At 42.2% G+C, this 26,106-nt stretch overlaps 1 protein-coding gene across 1 annotated transcript; it reads left to right on the top strand.

Moving 5' to 3' along the window:
- Positions 1-629: 629 nt before the first annotated feature.
- On the top strand, positions 630-26,089 carry LOC125885359 (tryptase-2-like). Its single transcript, XM_049570852.1, has 5 exons — positions 630-749; positions 7,839-8,013; positions 8,478-8,755; positions 15,383-15,522; positions 25,754-26,089. The coding sequence occupies exons 1-5, from the start codon at positions 641-643 to the stop codon at positions 25,940-25,942; spliced, it is 891 nt and encodes a 296-aa protein (XP_049426809.1). The 5' UTR covers positions 630-640; the 3' UTR covers positions 25,943-26,089.
- Positions 26,090-26,106: the final 17 nt, after the last annotated feature.

The following is a 26,106-nucleotide window of genomic DNA, read 5'->3' on the forward strand; positions in this document are numbered from 1 at the left end:
CTCATTAGTTCCTCAGTAACTACTTGCTTTTTGTGTACCTTATTGTAAAGTGTTACCAACATTTATGGCTGGGATATTCGCTGGTGTTTGATCCCTACATGCTGCCTTGATGCTCCTGCTGATGCTGAGATGGACACAGAGATGGTCTTGCTTGTCCGTGCAGTCAGAACTGTAGCTAGAACTAATCTTTTCCACTTTTTCCTTGTTTTTTTTTATTGTTGTTGTTGTTGTTGTTGTTGTTGTTGTTTTGTTTTTGAGATGTTTACATTTGAAAACTCCACCAGCCAGTTATCAGAGTCAGCAGGAGAAGAGGGATTCAATGTCATATATGGTCATTGCTGTGCTGTCTAATATTAATCAAAAGGTACAGCTGATTTTGGTGAATAACTTAAATAGCACAGGTTACCATAACAAAAAGCTGTCTGGAAAGATTGATACCGAGCAACCGATTGTATTTAAACTTTTACAGTGGAAATATAAAATATTTATCTTCTAAATGTTGTGGGACAAAAATATAAAGCCTTATAAATTGGAAATCGCCTACTCAAGCAAAGTATCACTATCTTAAAAGTGCACTTCACAGTACTTTCCATGTGTGGTTTGAGACTAAATGAAGGCTGATAGTACTGATAAGAATTTCATGTCTCCAGCTATAAAGCTGCTGCCTACAGAGCCACCACTTCACTCCATCACAGCCATGGCCTTCAGCAGACTTCTCACTGTGCTGGTTCTCATTCACAACACTGGAGGTGAGCAAGACAAACATGAATCTGTGATGATTTATCCACAAGTTATTTTATTAATGCCTACTAGTAGAATATAATCTTTTTAGGAATATAAGTGCTTTTACCAATCATAAGATGAGGTACCAAAAACATCTTTAATGCCGAAAGCAATAAAATTGTTCTGTTACTAGAAATGATTTTTATGACAGATATCAACAGTTATTTGACTAGTGGTGACATCTAGACATTATAGTTTAATCTCTGTGTTTAAAAACACATTACTGCCTGTAGTGTCTCTGTTGTAGATTTAAAAAAAGAGGTTTCAAATCAAGTTTATAAATGATGCACATTTAACAATTACCAGCCTTAACCAAAGTGCTGTACAGTAAAGTAATATGAATAACATAAAATTGTAACAGCAAAAAGCAGACGAGATAACATAATATTATCCCATGAGAATGTACAAGTAAGTGAGTAAAGTAATAAAGTAAAACCAAACACAGAAGAGTAAAATGTGAAATATAAAATCTGAAATATAAAACCTTGAAACCTTAGGGACACTTAAAGGCCTTAGAAAACATGTGCATCTCAAGCGTAGCCTTAAAAGTGTCTAGAGGGGGGAAACACTTTACTTAAAATGGTGAACTGTTTGAAAGCTTTGGGGTGGCTCTGGACAATGCACGATTGGCCTTACCCCTGAGTCTCAATCTTGGGACAACCAGAAGCAGCTGGTCTGAGGGATCCGGGGTTGGATCTGAGGAGCTCAGAGATGTACTAGGTGGCCAGGCCATGCAAATCTTTCAAAACAAATAACAGAACCTTTAACTCATTTTTATACGTGACCAGTAGCCAATGCAGGTATGCCAGGACAGGTGTGATGTGGTCTTTTTTTGAGTTTCCAGTTAGTAGTCTATCAACAGTATTCTGCGCCAGCTGCAAGCCAGATATGGATGAGTGTCTTATTCCTACATAAAGAGCAATGCAGTAATCCAGATGAGAGGAAATTGATTAGCAGTTAATTAATTAGTGTTACTATCTTGTCAGAATTAAAATCCTGGTTGGATATTAATTTGTTACTCAGGACCATCTGAAGTTACCACTTTTATGTGATGTTAGTCATTTCTTTGAATAGCGGTTTTTGCCCTCACATTAAAATATCACACATATCACACAAGCCACCTCTAATATCCATACAGAGATATCTGCATATATATATGCTTTATCATCATCAGATGATAGATGATGGGTTCAGAGACTGAGTCAACCCCCAATTTGCCCCCCCAACAATTTTATTTCTATGGCTTAAATGGTAGAAATCGGTAGGCCCACAAATATCTCTGTCACTCATGATGTGATTTGTTTCATATTTGGAACATAATTCCTATAATACTGGACATTATATGTTACTATTTTTGATGAGTAGGAATTTGGAGCAGCTGCAGAATCAAAGTGAGTTTTTTCAGTAGGCTGCCTATAGTCTAAACCGGTTTCAACAGAATTTCAGAGGCTGTCTTTTAATTTACATTCGTTTACGTAGGCCTATCTGAAATAAAGCCACTGAACACTGTTGGGCCAAAGACCTAAATAGAAGTCTGAAAATTTAAATCTACTTTAACCTCCGTGCCTTTTGAAGTGCAAATCACAAATACATGGATCAAATCATGAGCTTACAATCATGTCTCTGTCTTTGATATAGCCTAAATATATTTTTAAAATCTTCAACTATATTTTTTTGTCTTCAGTTGCTGGACCCTGTGCTTTGTCCCCGTCAGATTAAAGATGTTCAAATATATTTAAAATGTAGGCTAATGTAGGCGATGGCTTAATGACTAGTTAATGGATAACAATTAATCAAACTTTATTATGTTTATGTGTTGATGATTCCCCGCTCTAACTCGGGCTCTTTCTATTCTATTTTATTATATTTTAAATTATTTTATTTTATTTCATTTTTTAGATAAATGTGCGCAGTCTGCATATTCATGTATTTATATCGCTACGCACACGGGACTAAAATGGAGGCTCTACCTTTTATTTCAATGTTGCCATGGTGAATTGTGGTATCAGAGCTCCATTGATGATGGCTATTCTCATGCACCACGCACGATCTTAACTCAGAGTGAACACACTTCATTTGATTGAACTGACTCTGATTAGCTGTATTGGAACTGAAAACTCAGAATTTTCCAGAGTTACGGTTCGCACTTTACGCCGAAGCGCACCGATTTGAAGTGTCGCGCAGCCGTCGCATGGCCGTTCACTCCAGAAGTGCATTTCCTCGCACCGGTCATTTTGCTCTCTGCTCTGTTCTAATCAAATTTAGTGCGCTGTCTTTTTCTGCTTGTGTGCGTGTGTGTGTGTGTGTGTGTGTGAGAGAGAGAGAGAGAGAGAGAGAGAGAGAGAGAGAGAGAGTGAGTGAGTGCGTGTGTGGCTCTGCTCGTGCTTCTCGCTCTCTGTCTAGACTCAAAAGACATGACATGTTAGGCTATATGGAAGCACGGGATGTATATTCTATTGTTTATCATAGGTAGGCTAGATCATTTCTATCATCATCATCATCATCATCATCAGTGTATTTTCCTGCCAGATTCACTCGCGGATCGCAAACTCTGAGTCTAACCCCGAAGTCTGATGTGATGAACCCTGAGATGGAAAACTGAGTTTTGGTTTCAGAGCAGCTGATTAGAGTCAGTTCAATCAACTCTGAGTACGTTCACTCTGAATGACTCGTGCGCGGTGAATGAGAAAAGCCATCTACTCCGATACCACAATTCACCATGGCAACAGGTAGGCTAAATAAAAAAAAAATACAGTCGAAGATTTAACACATAGCCCTACATATTATATATATCAAAGAGAGAGACATGATTGTAAGATCACAGTCTGATCTAGCGTGAATATTGCACAGGTGTGCCTTACGCTGGCCACAATAAAAGGCCACTCTGAAATGTGCAGTTTTGCTTTACTGGGAGGGTCAGAAAACCAGTCAGTATCTGGTGTGACCACCATTTGCCTCATGCAGTGCAACACATCTCCTTCACATAGAGTTGATCAGGTTGTTGATTGTGGCCTGTGGAATGTTGGTCCACTCCTCTTCAATGGCTGTGTGAAGTTGCTGGATATTGGCAGGAACTGGAACATGCTGTCGTATACGCCGATCCAGAGCATCCCAAACATGCTCAATGGGTGACATGTCTGGTGAGTATGCTGGCCATGCAAGAACTGGGATGTTTTCAGCTTCCAGGAATTGTGTACAGATCCTTGCAACATGGGGCCGTGCATTATCATGCTGCAACATGAGGTGACAGTTGTGGATGAATGGCACAACAATGGGCCTCAGGATCTCGTCACAGTATCTCTGTGCATTCAAAATGCCATAAATAAAATGCACCTGTGTTCGTTGTCCATAACATACGCCTGCCCATACCATAACCCCACCGCCACCATGGGCCACTCGATCCACAACGTTGACATCAGCAAACCGCTCACCCACACAACGCCACACACGCTGAAGGCCATCTGCCCTGAACAGTGAAAACCGGGATTCATCCGTGAAGAGAACACCTCTCCAACGTGCCAGACACCATCGAATGTGAGCATTTGCCCACTCAAGTCGGTTACGACTTGAGTGGGCAGCAGTCAGGCAGTCAGGTCGAGACCCTGATGAGGATGACGAGCATGCAGATGTGCTTCCCTGAGACAGTTTCTGACAGTTTGTGCAGAAATTCTTTGGTTATGCAAACCGATTGTTGCAGCAGCTGTCTGGGTGGCTGGTCTCAGACGATCTTGGAGGTGAACATGCTGGATGTGGAGGTCCTGGGCTGGTGTGGTTACACGTGGTCTGCGGTTGTGAGGCCGGTGGGATATACTGCCAAATTGTCTGAAACGCCTTTGAAGATTATGGTAGAGAAATGAACATTCAGTTCACGGGCAACAGCTCTGGTGGACATTCCTGCAGTCAGCATGCGAATTGCACACACCCTCAAAACTTGTGATATCTGTGGCATTGTCCTGTGTGATAAAACTGAACATTTCAGAGTGGCCTTTTATTGTGGCCAGCCTAAGGCACACCTGTGCAATAATCATGCTGTCTAATCAGCATCTTGATATGCCACACCTGTGAGGTGGGATGGATTGTCTCGGCAAAGGAGAAGTGCTCACAAACACAGATTTAGACAGATTTGTGAACAATATTTGAGGGAAATGGTCTTTTGTGTGTATAGAAAATGTTTTAGATCTTTGAGTTCAGCTCATGAAAAATGGGAGCAAAAACAAAAGTGTTGCGTTAATATTTTTGTTCAGTGTATTTGAATCTTTGGCCCAACAGTGTTCATTGGCTTTATTACAGCTACTTTAACAAATATAAATTTAAACACAGCCCGTGAAATTCTGTGAAAACCTGCTCAGACTAGACGTAGTCTATTTGAAAAATTAAATTTAATTCTGTAGCTGTCCAACGATCCTGCTCATCATAAATATTAATAGTCTCCGATATTATAGGAATTATGATCTGTTAATAGGACTAATCACATCATTAGTGATAGAGATAATTATTCATGCATAGGCCTACTGCTTTTTACAGTTTAAACCCAAGATTTTTTTCACATCATTTTATTTCTATGTTTGAAAAGAAGATTACACACTATATGCAATAAACACTTTAGTAAAATTGCTCTAAGAAATCATTCAATCCTGGAACCTATCAACTGTCCTATGATGATGATAAATATGCAGATATCTGTGTAAAGGAATTAGAAGTGACTTAATGCTGTGTGATATTTTGATATGAGGGTAAGAACTGCTGTTCAAAGAAATGACTGGCAGTGCATTGAAGCAGTAGAGGGTCCTGAGTAACAAACTAATGTCCAACCACGATTTTGATTCTGACAGACCGTAATCCTCCGCTAATTAATGCGCTTTGATTAGGGCCGGAGTGGGACTCATTTTCAGCCCTGGAGTTTCATGCCTCAGACCAGCCCACTTTAGATCACGACCTACTATAACCTTAGATGTTAAGTCTACAATAGTGCACTGTTCTCTAAAGCCTTGTAATTCAGTGTATTTTTTCTAAAATATTTCCAATTCAGTGCAAGTAAGGGTTGCTTCACAATGTAGATTTATTTCAACATGAGTGCACATCTCCAACATTATTCTTTACAACACAACATCCTTTTCAACAATATCAGAATCTATATTCTGTTCTGTTCAAGTGTTCACAGATATCCAAGCCTTAAAAATGAAATAAAAGAATGAATAAAAATATTAAATATTAAATTTGAAAAAACGGGGGAACCGGGATCTGAGACAACACCGGAGGGAGAAGCATGGATTTGTTCTGTTTTGGAATACACAGTATTCTTCCAAATTAGTGTTAGTGTATTTTAATATTGAGAATTTCGTTTCAACAATCTCTCTCTTTTTTGATCCCTGAGAATAATGCCCAACAACATTGCTCAAAAAGTTGTTCTGTGTATCATCAGTCTAACAGTGTGTCAAAATGAATGAGGGCTGCGCAATATTAGACAAAACTGACAATACGACAGCGATTTTGTATACTGCGGTATGTATTGCAATATACAGTGTATTGCAATAACTTGAATAGCTCTATTTGGAAAGAAGTCATCATTTGGGCTTTGGAAAGGCTGTATTTGCATGAAATATACATTTTACAGTCTGTCATGGAAATTGAGAACTTCACAACCTAAAGTATTAACCAGCAAAATAAGTACGGCATATTGCCTTTGACTAATATTTTATTGATATGATGAACTTATACTGCGAGTTTCACAATGTGACTATTGCACAAGAACACATTGCAATGGTGATGCTCTAATGATATTGTGCAGCCCTAAATTGAATTGAATTCTATGGTTCATCATAGAAAAATAACCAGTTTTTGGATTGGATTTATGACCCCTGGACCATTTTTGCACTGCATATGAGTGACTCCCATCAAGTTGTTGGAAGTAACTAAGTAACTTCTACTTTAAGTCGATTTTAAACGAACTACTTTTTACTTTTACTTGAGTAGATTTTTAGATGGATAGCTTTACTTGTACTTAAGTAGAATTTTATCAAAGTAAATGTACTTTTACTTGAGTATAATTTTTCAGTACTTTTTCCACCTCTGTGAAAAACACAGTTTTGACATCTCCTAAACTGCAGGTCTGATTCGTACCAAATTTTTGTGGATCATCATTAGACAAAGCTTGTCAAAAGTTATCAAAAGCCTGTGTATATTTCATTGGGTTTTGATAATATTGACCAATTAACTTTAGGGGGCATGGTTTAACATGTAAATAGATCTAAGTCAATAACCATACAGGTAACATACCCTGAAAGTGATATTTAAATCAACCACCAGGGGGCGCCACAAATGCAAAACAAGGGCATGGGATAATGCAAATTAGACTATAACTCAGAAATTGTTCATCCAATCACCACAAAACTTGCAGGGTATGTTAATTTCTGATGTTGAACCACATGTGTAAAATTATTTTGAAATCCGACAATACAGGACACCATCAGTTCCAAACACGTGAAACAGCCTTTCACAAAATGTGGCCATAAATCAATTAGTGTTTGTTCAAACATCACCAAACACGGGGATATCTGTAGCCAGAGGCATTGTTCTCAGGTTGTCCGTCCCACCTTGGGAACACGATATCTCAAGAATGCCTCAGGGGAAGTCCTTCAAATTTGGTACAAATGTCCACTTGGACTAAACGATGAATTAATTATTTTTGGTCATTAGTCAAAGGTCAAGATCACTGTGACCTTGTCTGTCTCATTATTGTGAAAGCGGTATCTCAAGATTGCCTTAAGGGATTGAGGTGATTAAAGGTCAGGGTCACCATGACCTTGCATTCATCTGAGGCTTGGGAATGTGACATCTGAAGTACAGATCCAAGTTATTGTTTATAAATATTGTTTTTCTTTTTAAATCTTACCATTGAATCAGTCTTACGTACTATTTGAATAGTATTTTTTACCATTTATCATTGTATTTAATACTCTAAATTACTATAACAGTACATTTTTCATCATATTAATGAAGCACTGTATCTATCTGTCTATCATAGCTTCTATAAAGTGTCATTAATTCTGTTTCAGGTTTGCTTGGGGCTGAGGTGAGGAGCTCAATTGTTGGGGGGCAAGATGCTCCAGAGAGCCGCTGGCCATGGATGGTTTACATAAACATTACATCTGATGGTGTCAACACATGGCGCTGTGGCGGGACTATTCTCAACACTGAATGGGTGCTGACTGCAGCAAACTGCCTGGACAAGTATGTGTATTTTCACAATTATAAAGTCTGAGCCTAAGCATCTTTCATAAAAACAATGATTATTACAGGCACCTGGGTGTATCAAGAACACTATATTAGGCTACCGTTCTCATTATACCTGTGAACATGTAAATATGTATATATGTGATTCATACAACAACAAAACTAATTAAAGCATTACTGGCTAATTTGAGGTTACACCTTTGAATATCAAAATATCAGGCGCAATACATGGCTAATAGCCTTACTGATATAATGTAGGTAATATATAGATAATATAGACTCTGAAAATAAACAGCACATCAGCTCATCCTGTTATAATATGTATCAAAACAAGGCAATGCAGTATAACCCACTTCAGCTGAACTTGCCTACATGATGGAATACTAATGCAAAGTGTGTGTTTTTACAATTAATATAGCTTCTTACATGCAGAAAACTAACATGTATGTTTGTGTTGCCAGATACCCTCCACCTAACTTGCTTAGATCAATGGTTTGGGTTGGCTCACACAACCTGCAAAAGAAGTCTGCCCGTTACATGGGCATAAAAAACATCATGCTTAACCCTGCTTATCGGAACCTGGGCAGTTACTATGAGAATGACATCGCCCTGGTAAAGCTGAAGAAAAAGTTGACATTCTCAAAGCAGGTCAACAAAGTGACTCTGCCCAGCGCTGATGACATCTTTGGTTCATCATCTGAATGTTGGATCACTGGCTGGGGGAACATTGGAAATAATGGTAAGTTCTGCAAATAAAGCAAATCAAGCTTATACAACCAGGATTTTAGGAATACAGAGCTCATGATTTGAAATACCCCAAATTATATTTTTAACATGTTTGTATAGATGTTAAGTCAAGGAAATACCCCGCAAAGCAGCAATTGCTTATAAACTTAACACAAAAAATGACACTCCCCACAGCCTCTTTTAGCACTTGCATTTTAACAGCTCCAACAATGTTTTGGCTGCTGAAAGTGTTTCAGCAGTGAGCACGCTTCAATTTGAATAATAATAAAAATAATAATAATAATGATAATTACTTTATAAGCTTAAGCACTAAGTGCTTTCCAGACTAAAAGACTAACAGAAAACAAAGTAAAAATATTAGAATCCCACGTAGCCTTCCCCAATATAACATTCAAAACTTAAGAACATGAGACCACAAATATCAAATAGCACTGTGCCCATACATAGACAGATAGAGGTGTGAGGGCAAAAATATAATTTCATATATAAATAAGCGAAATTTGGATAAGAGAAATAAGCTCATATAAACGGGTAAAATTTGAGTACAAGAAATAATCATATATAAACAAATATCATCAAATAAAAGATGATAAATAATAAACAACAAACAATAAAAGGGATAAAGAAATCTCATATGAAGCAGATGGAATGCCGACAGAATAACGAACTCTTGAATATAGAGCAGACAGAAGCGCAAAACCTATGGAAGTTCTTATAAAAATAGTGACATGGTGATACTAAAACAAGAACATTTAACACCAGCAAAGAATAACAATAAGGGTAGGCATTCTTGTAAAAAAAAGTTTTATGCAGGGACTTAAAACTTTAGTGGAGTCTGCTGAGCTCACTGGTTCCGATTTAAAAAGGGCTAGCCCTTTTTAAATCGGAACCAGTGACGGACTGGCCATCTGGCATTTGGGCAAATGCCAGAAGGAACACATGGTCCTGGGCAAAATAAATAAATTAAAAAAAAAAAAATCTTCTCTTGGCGGCCCAAAACATTTTTATTGGCCACAATATACATATAAGTAGTAGCCTAAATACAATTTTAAATAAATATGAGTGAAATGGGGCTACCGGTAATATAAAGTGTTTTTGGTCATCAAGCATTTTCTCGCGATCATTGAGTGATGACATTTGACATCTGACAAGTGACAAATGAATGATGGGTAATGCACTCAATGTCAACGACAACATCACAACAAGAAAAGAAAATGGATCGAGGCACGAAAAGACAGGTGGAGAAGGGTGGAGCGGAGAAAAAGAGAGAGAAAAAAAGAAGGCTATGCTCGCAGAGAGTGAAAAGTATGCGAAAATATCAGATTTATTTACAAAAACGTGTTTACCCGGTGGCGACAGACCGAGCACCTCTACAGCATGTGCAGCTAGCAGTACGGCCTCTGCCTCCGAGAAGAGCAAACTTCTTTTCAGCCTGCTAACTACTTAAATGTAAGACATAATAATAATAATAATAATAATAATAATAATAATAATAATAATAATCATCATCATCATCATCATCATAATCATAATAATAATCATAATAACTTAATTTGTATAGCACCTTTCAAAACGGAGTTACAACGTGCTTAACAATAAAAACAATTACACAATTAAAACAATTAGTACATAAAACAATAAAACATCAAATAATTTAAAAACAGTTACAATAATTAATTACCATCAATTAAGAAAAGACCATACGATAAATGTGAGTCTTAAGAAGAGATTTAAAAGAAGACACTGAGAGACACATATTTATTTTTATACTCTAGCTGTGCAGTGCTCTTGTCATGTTTTGGTGAAGCTATTGTAATATGCATTGTGGCTGCTGTAACATTTATTATGGCTTATAACACATAGGGTCCTTCTTGTTTCTGTTGTAACTAGTGCTTTTGATAGAGCTATTGAAATGTGCACTGTGGCTGTGCAGTGCTCTTTTCATGTTTTGGTGAAGCTATTGTAATATGCATTGTGGTTGGTGTAAGATTTATGTTTCCGTTGTTATAATTTGGTTGTGCTGTATTCTGTCCAAGAGGGGGCGCCTATGGTTAATGGTGGAAGTAGGCTAAATCTTTAGCCTCTGAAGTTGTGTGGTGTTTCAGATTTCAGATTTTCGTGTTTTGGTAGACATAGAGCTAGTATTATTAACTGAGGTTATTAGTCTGGCCTTTTAATGTGCCTGAATTTACGGGGGTTCTGCTGCTGCCTTATTATCCTGTGTGCTGCGCATTGTTGTCTACTGTACCAGTGCGACTGTAGTGAATTGATTGTGTGGTGTGTTTTGAATTTCTGCATTCTCATCATATGGTTAGCTTTCCACATGCAAGCCACAAATCAATTTTTATCATTCATAATGACTGTGTCTGTATATCTCCTCTTCTATTGTGCATCAAGGCACTGAGTGAGTGTGTGAGTTTCTATGATAGTTGTGGAACAGTCTGTGTCTCTGTGGCACTCTGAAACGTTCCGTCAATGGTAGTGTTTTTTATGTTTTTTGACAAATAATATGAAAATTTTTCACCCCTGGCTGGCCGATGCGCCATGGGGCCTCTGTGTCAAAAATGCCAGGGCCTCTTTTTTGGTCCCAGTCCATCACTGATCGGAACTGTGCAAATTTGCAGGAAAGCCCAATCAGTCTTTGTTCAGCACTGGCAGTAAAAAAAAAACAAAATCGGGGAGTGCAGCGAAATGCTGCCAGTCTACTTTTGTTCATACAGAATGTGTCTTTTTCGGGGCAATGGGGGGGCGAGCAAGTAACAAAACATGTAGCTCAGCGTGACGTAAACAGTGACGTACAATACATGCCGCAGCTGGTCAGTCCTTCAGGAATTCTCTCATAAGTTGGCCCGTCCTTCACCATTCCCATCAGTTGACGGTTAATGGCCTCTTTGATTGCGAGAGCAATTCCTGGAGTAGACCTTACCGGGTAGGCTGAGGAGTGTGATCCCCCTGCAGTTGGAACACACCCTCTGGTCCCCTTTCTTGGTGGAGACCACCACCCCGGTCTGCCACTCCAGAGGCACTGCCCCCGATGTCCACGCAATGTTGCAGAGGCGGGTCAACCAAGACAGCCCTACAACATCCAGAGCCTTGAGATAACCAGGGTGAATCTCATCCACCCCCGGGGCTCTGCCGCTGCGGAGTTGCTTCACTACCTCAGCGACTTCTGCCCCAGAAATTGGACGACCCACCCCCAAGACCCCCGGCTTTGTTTCCTCACTGGAATACGTGGTGGGATTGAGGAGCTCCTCAAAGTATTCCTTCCACCGCCCGACAGTGTCACCAGTTGATGTCAGTAGCTCCCCGCCCCCACTGTAAACAATGTAAGCAAGCTGCCGCCTTCCCCCCCTGAGGCGCTGGATGGTTTGCCAGAACCTCTTTGGAGCTGATCGATAGTCTTTCTCCATGGCCTCCATGGACTGCTGCTCCTGGCCCGCCGGTACCCATCAGCTGCCTCCGGAGACCCACAGACCAACCATGCCCTGTAGGCCTCCTCCTTCAGCCTGACGGGTGATTACCACCGTGACTGGCTCCAACAACCTTGCGGCCACAGCTCACAACAGCCACCTCGACAATGGCAGAGTGGAACAAGGCACATTCGGACTCAATGTCCCCCTCCGCCTTCGGGACGCAGTTGAAGCTCTCCCAGAGGTGGGAGCTGAAGATCATCTTCACAGGTTATTCCACCAGGCGTTCCCAGCAGACTCTCACTGCTCATTTGGGCCTGCCAGGTCTGCATGGCGTCCTCCCCTGCCATCTGATCCAACTCACCACCAGGTGGTGATCAGTTGACAGCTCTGCTCCTCTCTTCACTCGAGTGTGCAGAACATATGGTTGCAGGTCAAATGATACGACAAAGTCAATCATTGACCTGCGCCCTAGGATGTCCTGGTGCCACGTGCACCGATGGGCATCCTTATGTTCGAACATGGTGTTCGTTATGGCCAAACCGCGACCCACACAGAAGTCCAGTAACTGAACACCGCTCGGGTTCAGATCGGGCAGGCCGTTCCTCCCAATCACGCCCCTCCAGGTCCTACTGTCATTACCTACATGAGCGTTGAAGTCCCCCAGCAGAACAATGGAGTCCCCGGTCGGGGCACTATCCAGCACCTGTCCCAGGGACTCCAAAAAGGGCAGGGAAATCTGAACTGCTGTTCAGCGCATAAGCACAGACAACAGTCAGGACCCGTTCCCCGACCCGAAGGCACAGGGAAGCAACCCTTTCGTCTACTGGGGTGAACCCCAGTGTACAGGCAGAGACTCTAGGGGATATCAGAAAGCCCACCCCGGCCCTCCGCCTCTCACCTGGAGCAACTCCAGCAAAGGAGAGAGTCCAACCCCTCTCAAGGACTTGGGTTCCAGAACCGGAACTATGTGTCGAGGTGAAGCCAACTATATCTAGCCGGTAGCGCTCAACCTCTTCCACAAGCTCTAGCTCCTTCCCCGCCAGAGAGGTGACATTCCATGTCCCAAGAGCCAACTTCTGTAGCCAAGGATCGGACCGCCAAGGCCCCCGCCTTGGTCTGCTGCCCGATCCACACTGCACCGATCCCTTCCGGATCCCTCTGTAGGTGGTGGGGGTCATGTTGGACTATTTCCTGACTACAGTTTTTACACTTCAGTTTTTGTTTTCTCCAAATGAATCACTAAAAGCATCTTCTGACTGTCCCAGTTACATAAATATACTTAGCTTTGAATAATGATTTTTGTCTAATTCTGATTCCTCCAAAAAGTTTAATTTTTGTTAATTCTGGAAAATGAAAACTCAGTCAACCCTGAGATGAGGGAAACTCAAACCCTGAGTTTCTCTGTCTCCTCCCTCTGACAGAGCCACCATGTTGTATAATATCCTCATTGATTCAGTTTGTATTAAACCTTGTGTCGAAGCGCATTAATTACCAGAGGTTTACTGTCTGTCAGAGTCAAAGTCCTGTTTGGATATTAATTTGTTACACCTGACCATCTAAAGTTACCACTTTTATATGCTGTCAGTCATTTCTTTGAACAGAATTTTTTGTCCTCACATTCAGATATTACACAATATCAACTCACCTCTAATCTCTTGAAACAGATAGTTTATCTGCATGTGTAGCTCTATTACGGCCTCCATACAAACAGTAACAAAACCCAGCTCAACAGGGGCAGGAGGCTGCAACATATAAAAAGAGAGGACGCCACACCAAAAGTAACAGTTTACCCACCAGCTTTATTGTATACCCCAAAACATTAAACAAAGACACAAACAAAGTAAAGGAAAACAAAAAGGGACAAGGGACCCCGGCCAAAAAGAACAAAAGGAGGGAAGACGCTGGGCCAACCACATAGTGGGCCAGCGCTCCCCCTAAACTACCTAAAACATGAATTAAACCTAAAACAAAAGAGACAAATAAAGTGACTACCGGCAATTTCCAGCCCAAACTAACACAACAAACTAAAACAACAAAACCCCAGCACCTAAACGAGCATGGGGGGAAATAACCTGTTTGGGGAGAGGAAAAACAAGGGAGGAAGAAAAAGATTCCTCCCTACCTGATCTGTTGTCTGTCTGCCATGTGCCATGCCTCCCTTGTCTCTACACTCCCTGTCCCTCTTATCCCCTCCTCCCCTCTCTACCTGAGTGCTGATTGCACTCAGGTAGAGAGGGGAGGCAGGCAGAGGGAGGAGGGAGACCATTCTGGCAGAGGGAGAGAGAGCAAGAGAACAGGCTGCTGCACATAAACATGTTTTAACAGCATTTCAGTGAAAATGTTTAGATTTATTATGTAAAGTAGCTGAAATAAAGCCACTGAATGCTGTTGAGCCAAAGATTAAAATAGATGTCTTAGATTTAAAATCTTGTATTTTAACCTCCACACATTTTCAAGTACAACCACCAAATACATCATTACTGGATCAGATTGTTATCTTTCAATCATGTCTCTATGTCTTTGATTCATATATTTTTTAAATCATCATTTAAAATATAGCTGAAGATTTAAAAAATATATGAATCAAAGACATAGAGACATGATTGAAAGATTTTGTTCCTGTCAGACTAAAGCTGAACAAATATATATAAAATGTTGACTTATGTAGGCTATGGCCTAGTGATGAACAATGGACAACACTGAACAACACTTTGTTCTGTTAACTTATTGACACTTTTCCCTGCTCTGACATAGGTTGCTTTTTAAAAAATATACATATGCACAATCTGCATATTCATGTATTAATATCATTTGTCAGCTCGATTAAAATAGAGGCTCTGCATTTTATTTTTACCTGTTGTCACTGTGAATTGTGGTCCACTTCTGTTGGCTTTTCTCACTCAACACGCATGAGCTTAACTCAGAGTGAACATATTCAGAGTTGATTGAAATGGCTCTGATCAGCTGAAAGCTCAGAGTTTTCCATCTCGGAGTTAGTCAACTAAGAGCTTAGGGAGTTTGTTAAAACTGCTTTTTGAACAGGGCCCTTGCTGTATTTTTGTCTTTAATTCATTAAAGACAAAAATATCCAGTTGTAAATACAGGCCTAACCTCAGTCACTATACAATTTCACCCTCTCATTTGCTCTTTCTGTGTGTGTGTGTGTGTGTGTGTGTGTGTGTGTCTGTGTGTATGTATGTATGCAGCTCCACTCCCAGATCCAGAAACTCTTCAAGAGCTGAAGATTCCCATCATCCCTCACAGTGTGTGTAAGGCCAAGTATCCTGAGCTGACGTCTAGCATGCTGTGTGCAGGGGGCATGGATGAGGGGAAGGATGCCTGCAAAGTAAGTTTTACTATTTACGTCAGGTGAAATATAAATTCAACTGTCTTTGAGGGGGGCACAACTCCTAGATTGGGAGGCTATGCTATTTAACTACATGAAGTTGTTAAAACTGGCTCCACCTTACACCAACAGTAAAATGCTGCTTATGCATTGATGAATAAGTATTAATAACCTATGAAAGTCATACATGATGATATATGAGTTTCAGGGATAGGGGTGGGTAGTAAAGCGTTTTACTTTTCACTTTTGCACAAAAGTAGCACCTCTACTGCAGATGTCAATGACAGAGCTTAACCCCCGCCAAAAAAGTGTATTTTGAGGTGTTTTTTTAACTACAGTAGCCTGGAGAGAAAAGAACACCCCCTAACCCCCTGACGTTACAATGAACAGTGATGACAAGGAAACTGACTGCCACACCGACACTGAGACACACACACACACACACACACACACACACACACACGGAACAGATCCGCCAGTCTCTGACCTTATGACAGCCACAGCTAAAGGGGATTTCAACCCAATAAAGTGAGGTAAGCCTGTTAGTATTAATGTTACGGTTGCAAGTTAGCTAACCTTAAATGTTAATGGTAACGCTATTGGTAACGCTAATTAACGCTAAAAACTGCAGCTGATGTTTGCACTTACAGTGAGTGGGCTGATGATAACGTTAATGTTACGTTACGATGAGGACATCAAATTCTGCAACAGTTCAGATCCTGTTTATTTCAATTCAATTCAATTCGCATGGCATTTAACATGAGTTGCCAAAGCACAATTACAGTTAAAACACAGCAAATTCAACAACTGATCAAATAAAAGGGTTATGGGGAATATGCAAAATCTTGTATTTTAATTGCAATTAATCATTGAATTTCCATAATTAATCCCAATTAACTATGGAAATTCAATTAATCATTGAATTTCCATAGTTAATTGGGATTAATTGTACTTTTTAATCACAGGTTTGAAATTTCATAATTTTGCATTTCAAAACTATTTTGAAGTCCATATTAACAAGGTCACGCAATTCTTACCAGGGTGTTTTGTTTGGGGATCAAAATAATGCAAAAGAAAATTACTTTATGATCTTGACTTTTGTATTTTTTTTCTTTCAAATCAGTGTTGCTCTGCTGCAACAGTGTGGTCAAAGAGACAAAATAGCAGAATGCAGTTAACCCTCTGAGACCCACATACTGTAAACCCATTTTTATCTTTTTTGGGGGGAACAGATGACCTTTTGGGGGAGATAGCAGGTCATCAGTATATGTTACATGGATGTGGTATGTATCACCTGAAAGCTGACCTGAAAATTACTTTGAGCTCTGCACTGTGTCAAGTTTTTCTCATCAGAAATCTGTAATAAACAATGATTGCAAAAAAGCGCATAGGTTGTGCCCAAAACTGTTTGGGACTAAGATAAAGTGGACATGTCTGCAAATAGGAGAATTGTGGATACCCATAGAACCCATTTTCATTCAGATGTCTTCAGGTGAGAGGTCAAGGGACCTCTGTGAAAAGGCTATGCTGTTTTCCCTCGCCAAAATTTTGCCTAACTTTGGAGCATTACTTAGCCCCTTTACTGAGAAGCTACCATACCAACCATAACATTGAGTCCTCTAGTTTCATATGATGCCAGTATCATCACTCTAACTTTAAAACTCAAATGCTAACAGTCCTACTCTTTATGCAAAATCTAAAAAAGACAGGAGTTGTATGATCAAGTGCTTGCTGTGCCTCCTAAAAAACACCAAGATCTTTACTTAAAAACTCCTCCTCTAGCCTCTGCAAATTAGATATACTTTATTGATCCCCCAGAGGGGAAACTCAAGTATCACAGCAGCACAAGACAAAATCAAAGGACATTAAATAGAATAAGATTGAAGAGAAAAAATAAAAGTAAAAATTAAGGATAATAACAGATAAATAAAAGATACAATAAAATTGCAACATGAATAAAATTGCTACATCAGATGAATAAAGTGACTAAAAAATGGCAAAGGGTTGAATGAAATAAAGTGACAGGTGGCAGATAAAGTGTCATATTGGACGGGTGCAAGATAAGTCCGTTCAGAGATGGATGTAGCTTAAGCCAGACCGCTGTTGTACAGTCTGATGGCGGTGGGCACAAAAGAGCGTCTGAATCGTTCAGTTCTGCACCTGGGTGGGATAATCCGCTGGCTTAATGAGCTGCCCATCAGCCACAGCTCATCGTGGAGGGGGTGAGAAAGATTGTCCAGGATTGCACAGATTTTGTCCTTCACCCTCTCAGCCACTGTCTCCAGACTGTCCAGGTCCAGTCCCACCACAGAGCGGGCTTTCCTCACAAGCTTGTTGAGCCTGTTGACCTCACCAGTCTTATTTCCACCTCACCAGTACAGCAAAGAAGAGTGCACTGGCATAGACTGGTAGAAGGTCTTGAGGAGCCCACTACAGATGCCAAACAATCTGAGTCTCCTCAGGAAGAACATCCTGCTCTGTCCTTTCCTATAGAGGGTATCTGTGTTATGAGTCCAGTCCAGTTTATTGTTGATGTGGACCCCAAGGTACTTGTACAAGTCCACCATCTCCACCTCCTCACCCTGGATGGGACTCCGGTTCCTCCAGTAGTCCACCACCATCTCCTTAGTCTTGCTGATGTTGAGTTGAAGGTGGTTTCGGTTGCTCCACGTGACAAAGCTCTCAATCAGTCCTCTGTACTCCTCCTCATCATCATTGCTGATGCATCCGACTACAGAGAAGTCGTTGGAAAACTTTTGGAGGTGGCAGGAACCAGAATTGAACCGGAAATCAGAGGTGAAGAGGGTGAGGAAGAATGGTGCCAGAACAGGTCCTTGGGGTACCCCGGTGTTACTTGACACCACCTGGTTGAATGCTGTTGAAGGCACTGGAGAAGTCAAAGAATATGACTCTCCCACAGTGCTTCCAGCACTCTCCAAGTGACACAGAGCCTTGTGAGTAAGGAAGATGATGGTATCCTCCACACCAATGTGCTGCTGTTAAGCAAACTGCAGGGGGTCCAGGAAGGCAGAGAGCAGTGGCCTCAGGTGCTGGAGGGGGGGCAGTGGAGTGAGGGGAGGCCTGTGGGGTGAGGGGGGGCTGTCAGCTGAAGTGGTCGATGAGCAGGGGGAGGGAGAGGGAGACAGGTCGCTGCTGGGGAGGGGAGCAGAGTCTACAGCAGAGATGTGAATGGGTACAGTGATGGTGGGTGGGGACTCTGATCCACAGACAGAGCTCACAGGGGGGTTGCTGTCTCAGACCTATTGAAGAATAAGTTTAGCTCTGTTGCAAATTCTGGGCCACCTTTGACTCCAGGTGTGGCTTTCCCACAGCCTGTCATCGTCCTCATCTCATTCCACACCTCTTTTGTGTTGTTCTGTCCCATCTTGGCCTCAATCTTCTCCTTGGCCTCCCTCAGTCTCCTCTTCAGCTCCTTCTGAACAGCCCTGAGTTCCTCGTAATCCTTGGACATGGATGCCCTCTTCTTCCTGTTAAGAAGGCCTTTAATGTCTTTATTGATCCATGGCTTGTTGTTAGAAAAGCAGCAAACCTTTTTTTGTTGGGACAATGATGTCCTCACAGAATTTTATGTAGTCTGTAATGCAACGAGAGAGAACCTCCATGTCATCGCCGAAGTCTTCTATAAAAGTCCCCAGTCTGTGTCATTAAAACACTCCTGCAGCGCCTCCTCTGTGTGTCATCAAACCAGTCCTTTACAGTCCTTGTGCTGGCCGCCTGCTGTTCCACCATTGGCCTGTAGGTGGTGTCAAGGAGTATCAGGTTGTGGTCCCCAAGTGGAGGGAAAGAAGAAGAATTATATCCTTTCTTCACACTGGCACACAGAAAATACAGGATTTTATTCCCTCTCGTTGCATAGTCCACATATTGTGTGAAGTTGGTTGGGACAGGAGCGAGAGGGACATGACTGAGGTCCTCACTGATCAGGATGAGAGCGCTGGGGTGCTGCATCTGCAGTCCTGCGAACACTGAGGGGAGGACGTCTGGCTGCAACAGCTGATGGGGGAATGTAAACAACCACCATGATGGAGTGTGAAAACTCCCACGGTAGATAGAACGCCGTAGTCCCACCACCAGGAGCTCTACATCAGGAGTAGGCTACACACACAGTCCTTTACGGTTACATGTCTGGGGTTACATAACTTAGTGTTAACAAAGATAGCAAGCCCTCCTCCTCTCTTCTTGCTGCTCTGCTTCCCTGGTCCGCGCGGATCAGCGTGAAGCCGGGTAGATTGTTAACACTGTCCGGTGCAGAGTCCTGCACCGCAAAAACAGCTGATTTGCGGGTGGTTTTTAAAAACATTTTTTCCCGGGTTCGGATCTGGGTGGAAAAAAATAACATGCGGGTCGGATCGCGGGTTTTAGATAAACACATCAGTCATTAGTTCGGTAAACTACAGATAACTATCTTGGTCATTATTTACTCTCTGAGGATCGCCTCCGCTATTTCGCAACGGTCATTGGTTCAGCTGTTTAGACGCATTTACACCATCTAATAACACAATTTGTGATTGGACGACAGAATCAATATGGCTGCCACCGTCTAACAAGCGCCGCTTCCAAAACAGTAAATAATTATTTAGGTATTTGAGAAATAAGTGGATAAAACGTACAACTATCACTTTATAATGTTTCTGAAGTGTTTCCCTGATGGATTACTTCTCTCCTGTAATTGTGGATTCTAAAAACACGTGACGGCTCGCAACTGCTGAACGTCGCTCTGGACACAAAGTAAGTCTATTATTACACATGTAAAGTTCCTTTACATAGATTAAAAGTTTGAAAGCATTAAACGTAACAAACGAGTACTTTTACACTCGTATGGGAGAAGAACACAGAGGGTTGATGATGGAGCTGAAGTCAGGTTTTTATTGTGAGAGCTGCTTCATTCAGGTCGTTGTTTACTTACTGGCACTTTAACTGTGGCGATTTGCTGTTCAATATTCAGCCAATATGACCCAAAATGATTACTTTAAATCCGGGTTACGGGTCGGGCTGCGGGTCGTGGTTCAACGGGTCGGACCGGGTTGCGGTACTAATTGGCCTGATGCGCGGGTTTGTGGTTCGGGTGCGGGTTTGTACGTCGCCGGGTCGGGGCGGGGCGGATCTTGAAAACTGGACCCATGCAGCCCTGCGTTCCAAATCGCATACTTCTACTATATACTTTCAGTATGTACTGCAGCTGCCCTTAAAAAGTATGTAGTGTAGTATGCAGTATGCATGCAGTATGCATACTATTGGGACACACTACATCCGCCATCACATTGATCCCTGAACTCCAACCCTCTTGCTCACTTCCGCAGCCGTCCGTAGCACCACGTTTGAATATTTTGTGTTGTTGTACTTCGGAGATGCAGCAAATCTCCTCTCGTCGAGCTCGCCAGAGTCGTGCATACCGTCGGAGGTGCCGGAGAGCTGTGTTGCTGTTATGTCATAATGTATGTTGTTGTTTCTAATAAACTGACGTGTTCACGTAAACAGTCCCAAGCCTATTATTAGTGACCTGTCTATTGAACTAGTCACCAGTAGGCATATTAACCCCCTTCACACATAGCTCTCTGTTGCTGGCAGATGTTTGATGTTAAATATATTTACAGCTATGCAGCTGCTGACACTATATTCTGTCAGCACGTGAAGCAGCCTTACATTCACATTACTTTTATTTGTAGTGTAACATACTTGCACATTCTTACTACATAACTTACTATGTATTTGGCTTTTACTATTCATATATTTACTAGTCTACACTGCTCATACCTGGCCCATAGTATATTCATATTTAGTCGTATTCATTCATTATTTATACCACACTTATACCACTGCCTATACTGGTAGAATCTTCTATATTGTAGTCATAGTTGAACCCTAACATTGATTATACTATAATCACAATAAAGTTGAATGTTGTAACCGTGTTCTTGCAAAACTGTATGATATGTGACAGTATAGGGGCAGCACGGTGGTGTGGTGGTTAGCACTTTCGCCTCACAGCAAGAGGCGAGAGCAAGAGCAGCCGGTTCGATCCCGGGCGTGGGAGCCCTTCTGTGCGGAGTTTGCATGTCAGCGTGGGTTCTCTCCGGGCACTCCGGCTTCCTCCCACAGTCCAAAGACATTCAGATTGGGGACTAGGTTAATTGATAACTCTAAATTGTCCATAGGTGTGAATGTGAGCGTGAATGGTTGTTTGTCTCTATGTGTCAGCCCTGCGATAGTCTGGCAACCTGTCCAGGGTGTACCCTGCCTCTTGCCCGATGTCAGCTGGGATAGGCTCCAGCCCCCCCGCGACCCTCAAGAGGATGAAGCGGTTAGAAGATGAATTAATGAATGAATGAATGTGACAGTATATAATCAGATCATTGCAGTCCTAATATGTAGTGTCTTAGTATCTCAAATTAAATAAACCATGTATGAAAGGAAGTGTGGGCGTTGGTTGTACATGCAACTCAGTCAGTGCGACGTAACTTCCGCTGCACAAAGGATTGTGGGTCAGAATGGCCAAAGAAGCATGCTGACATGCATACTGCGAAATATGGCCGGATGTAGTAGAACATCCTGGTACTTTTGGCATACTGCATCTGACATACTATGTATTGGGACACATTAATTCTTTTTCTGGCATACTAAATAGTGTGGTAGTATGGGTATTGGAACGCAGGGCTGGACTCTGGTCCGGTGTATTCCCATGTACAGGGGCGAAAATCCCATTTCATAGTTAGGGGGGACAATAAACAGTAAAATTTTAGAGAATAATTCTGGGGGGGACAAGGAAAAAATGTTGTAGCCTGTCTTTTATAGCAGCATCTTTTACCGCAATTTGACGCTTTAATCTTCTCTCTATCTCTCCAACAGGCAGAGTGAATGTCTATACTAACTAAACTAAAACTAAACATTTCCTGCAATTAAACTGGTAAACTGGTTTATAAACAGTGTGCTGTGAGATCTGTCGCTGCGCACCTCACAACCGTGCGTAACAGTCGCGCGTAATGACCGCTCCTCATCTGCACGTCTTTGATGTTTGTCTCACTGACAGGAGGAGAGCCTACAGACAGGTACCCATTAGCTACGCTCCGTCACAACCGTGTGTAATAGTTGTGCGTAATGACCGCTCCTCGTCTGCACGTCTTTCATGTTTGTCTCACTGACAGGAGGAGAGCCTACAGACAGGTACCCATTAGCTACGAGCCGCTCCACCACTGACTGCTCTTGTCCTGTCCTCTCCCTCTTCTTTCTCTCCTGTCCTCTCTGACTGTCACTAAACTCTGAGCTTAATCATTAGCTTTTAGCTTAGCAGCACTCGTAATTGAGTAGGCTTTTGAACAATGCAGGAGAAATGTTACAGTTTATATTATCAGCCTGGACCTGGGGCTTGTTGTAACAGTAAATGGGATGTGTTGTAACTTGTATAAGTTAAACTGTGTCTGTGTGAGTGTACATCTTACCCTGCGATGCGCAATGTGGGCAGCGGTTCCAACCACACGCTGCTATTGCTGCCAAGCAGCCCGGCCTGTTGGAAAGAGTGTGGGATACCACTACTAGGAATGGGAGGGGGGGACTGAATCTTTTAAAATTTAAATAGCACATTATTGCGCGATTATAATGAGCACCGCCTACATTGTGCTTTCAATAAATACTACTGCATTGTTCAAAAATTATTAATTGTATCTCAAATTATTCTAGGGGGGTACAGCTTTACTGAAGGGGGAGTCATGTCCCTCCTGTCCCCCCGGGATTTCCGCCCCTGCCCATGTAGCCATGTCTCCGTGAGGCAGAGCATACTGCACTCCCTGTACACACGCTGGTTATTTATGAGGGCTGCCAGTTCGTCCATTTCGTTGGCAAGTGACTTCACATTCCCCATGATGATAGATGACAAGAAGGGCTTGAATCACACTGAAGCACACTGAAATTGCACATACTGTAGGTGAAATGTAATTATTACTGGTTTGTTTATTTCCATGTGTAACATTAATGCTTCATGTTATAAAAATGACAGAATTATTAAAATTAAAAGAAACTTTCACTTTGAGTAATTTATTAATCTGGTTCTTTTGGGGGTGGCACGGTGGTGTGGTAGTTAGCACTCTCGCCTCACAGCAAGAGGGTTGCCAGTTCGATCCCGGGCGTGGGAGCCTTTCTGTGTGGAGTTTGCATGTTCTCCCCGTGTCAGCGTGGGTTCTCTCCGGGCACTCCGGCTTCCTCCCACAGTCCAAAGACATGCAGATTGGGGACTAGGTTAATTGGTGACTCTAAATTGTCCATAGGTGTGAATGTGAGTGTGAATGGTTGTTTGTCTCTATGTGTCAGCCCTGCGATAGTCTGGCGACCTGTCCAGGGTGTACCCTGCCTCTCGCCCGATGTCAGCTGGGATAGGCTCCAGCCCCCCCGCGACCCTCAAGAGGATGAAGCGGTTAGAAGATGAATGAATGAATGAATGAATGAATGAATGGTTCTTTTGGCTCTGTATTAATTCTCAGTACTCTACCCACCACTTTACTACAGAGAGTTCTTTCATTTTTGATACTTGAAAGTTACAATCTCAGACACCTCTGTTTTGTTCTCTTTGGTGGCACCTACAGGGATGAGCAAGACTGGCAGGCGTGTTTTTGGATCTCCCTTCACAGAGATCCAAACAGTGTGGCAGCTGGCATTCTTCTGAACGTCAAATTTTTTCTTCGTATTGGATTTCCACTTGTTTTTTGAAGTTTCATCATCTGTAGTCATCACTCTTTTCCTTTTTTTGTTGTTTTGTTTGTTTGATCATAATAACAGTTTACTCACAATGCTAGTAGAGACTGGGAGAAAAAAACAGAATGCCACCTGCTTCACACACGAGTTAGTCGAAGAGCAAGTCTGTCATGTTAGCTCCACCTAACCTCTCTGGTGGACCAACCACTGCTGAGTGATGGAAAATGCATCACTAACTGTGTACCGCTTGTGATTTCTTCCGGGAATGTCACCATAGACACCCAGTTCGAAATACTGCAAATGTCAGGGCTCAGTCAACACTGTGTCTGTGACGTGCAAATTTGCAGGAAAGCCCAATCAGCCTTTTTTTCAGCATTGGCAGTATAAAAACAAAATCAGAGAGTCCGGCAAAATGCTGCCTACCTACTTTTGTTTATACAGAATGCGCCTTTTTTGGGGCAATGGGGGGCGTGAGCAAGTAACAAAACGTGTAGCTCAGCGTGACATAAACAGTGACGTGGGAGCGGAGCTGCGGCTAGTCAGTCCTTCTGCGATTCTCTCGTAAATCGGCCCATTCTTCACTGTTCCTGTCATCTGACGGTTAATGGCCTCTTCATTTGCGAGGACAAGGAGGGTGCGCAATAAGGTTGGGTTGGTATGAGAAAAAAAAAAAACGGTCCGGTTTTTGTGAAAAACCGCATCAAGTCGGTAATACCGGATTTCTTTTGTGTGACACTGGTGCGTGGAGCGGAGTCTGCGCGGTCATGCTTTGCGCGCACAGGGCTTGCGGATGTCCACTTTTACCAGGCGGACCTCCACGAACGTTCCGCCTGAGTATGCAGTCCAGTCGGTCTCAAAAAAAAAAAAAAAACCCAGTCCAAGACGGAGTACCGAACCGAATTGGTATTACCGAGAACCGACCCAACCATAGTGCGCAATTCCTTGTCTCCTCAGTTGCTCATCTTTACAGTGTCTTTCAGGTTTGCGTTTCCCTCTTGTTACTAGCTGCTCGCTAATTCCTGCTATCAGCTGTTTCCTGTTTATCCACCGCCAGTGGCTCGCACATGCAGCGTCATCAACAGCTCCTCCTACAAGTCTTCAACAGCTCCTTCCGTTGAGGAACGCCGCCTCAGTCTTTTTTAAACTAAAAGTGTTCCTCCAATGTGACAACCCTACAAGGCGGAAAATTGGGCACCTTGGATCAACTCGCCAATCCGCTTCTGCGTGTCTAAACGCTCGCAGCTTGCCAGCAAAACGGCCCAATATTCGTGGAAAATCTGGCAGTGTAAAAGGGGCTTTTGAGTGCAGGACTTGTAATGTAGTATTTGTACACTGACTGCTCTGTTGGTGCAGTACTTTTTCCACCACTGACAATGACTCTTTAAAGTCTAACGATATCCCAACTAAAATATTTCTCCTAAATGGCTATATTTATCTGCTGTGTGTCAACTAACAAGTTCAAATAAAGATGTGACAAACTGGAAAGATTTACTCAATGAGTGTGTATGTGTCTGTTGTGCTTCCAAAGGGGGATTATGGTGGCCCGCTGGTGTGTCGTGCAGCTGGTGGCTTCGTGCAGGTGGGCATCATGAGTTATGGGAGTCCAGATGGTTGTGGTCTAAAAGGCCACCCTGGGGTCTACACCCAAGTGTCCAAGCATCTGCGTTTCATCAACGATTACATCCACCATGGAGAGGAAGCCTCTGCTGAGGTGTAAACATCCAAGAAGCTCAGGCTGATATCCTGTCTTATTCTTTATAGCTCCTATGCAGTATTTTACTGTCACTCCCTGTAGTCCTTTACGCTAGTTGACATGCATTCTGTTTTTCAACTAAGTCCTTGCATTAAAGCTTTGAAGCATTGATTTTAGTGTCACAGCAG

This window comes from Epinephelus fuscoguttatus, unplaced genomic scaffold (genome assembly GCF_011397635.1).
Source record: "Epinephelus fuscoguttatus unplaced genomic scaffold, E.fuscoguttatus.final_Chr_v1 AP022699.1".
NCBI classification, from domain to species: domain Eukaryota; kingdom Metazoa; phylum Chordata; class Actinopteri; order Perciformes; family Serranidae; genus Epinephelus; species Epinephelus fuscoguttatus.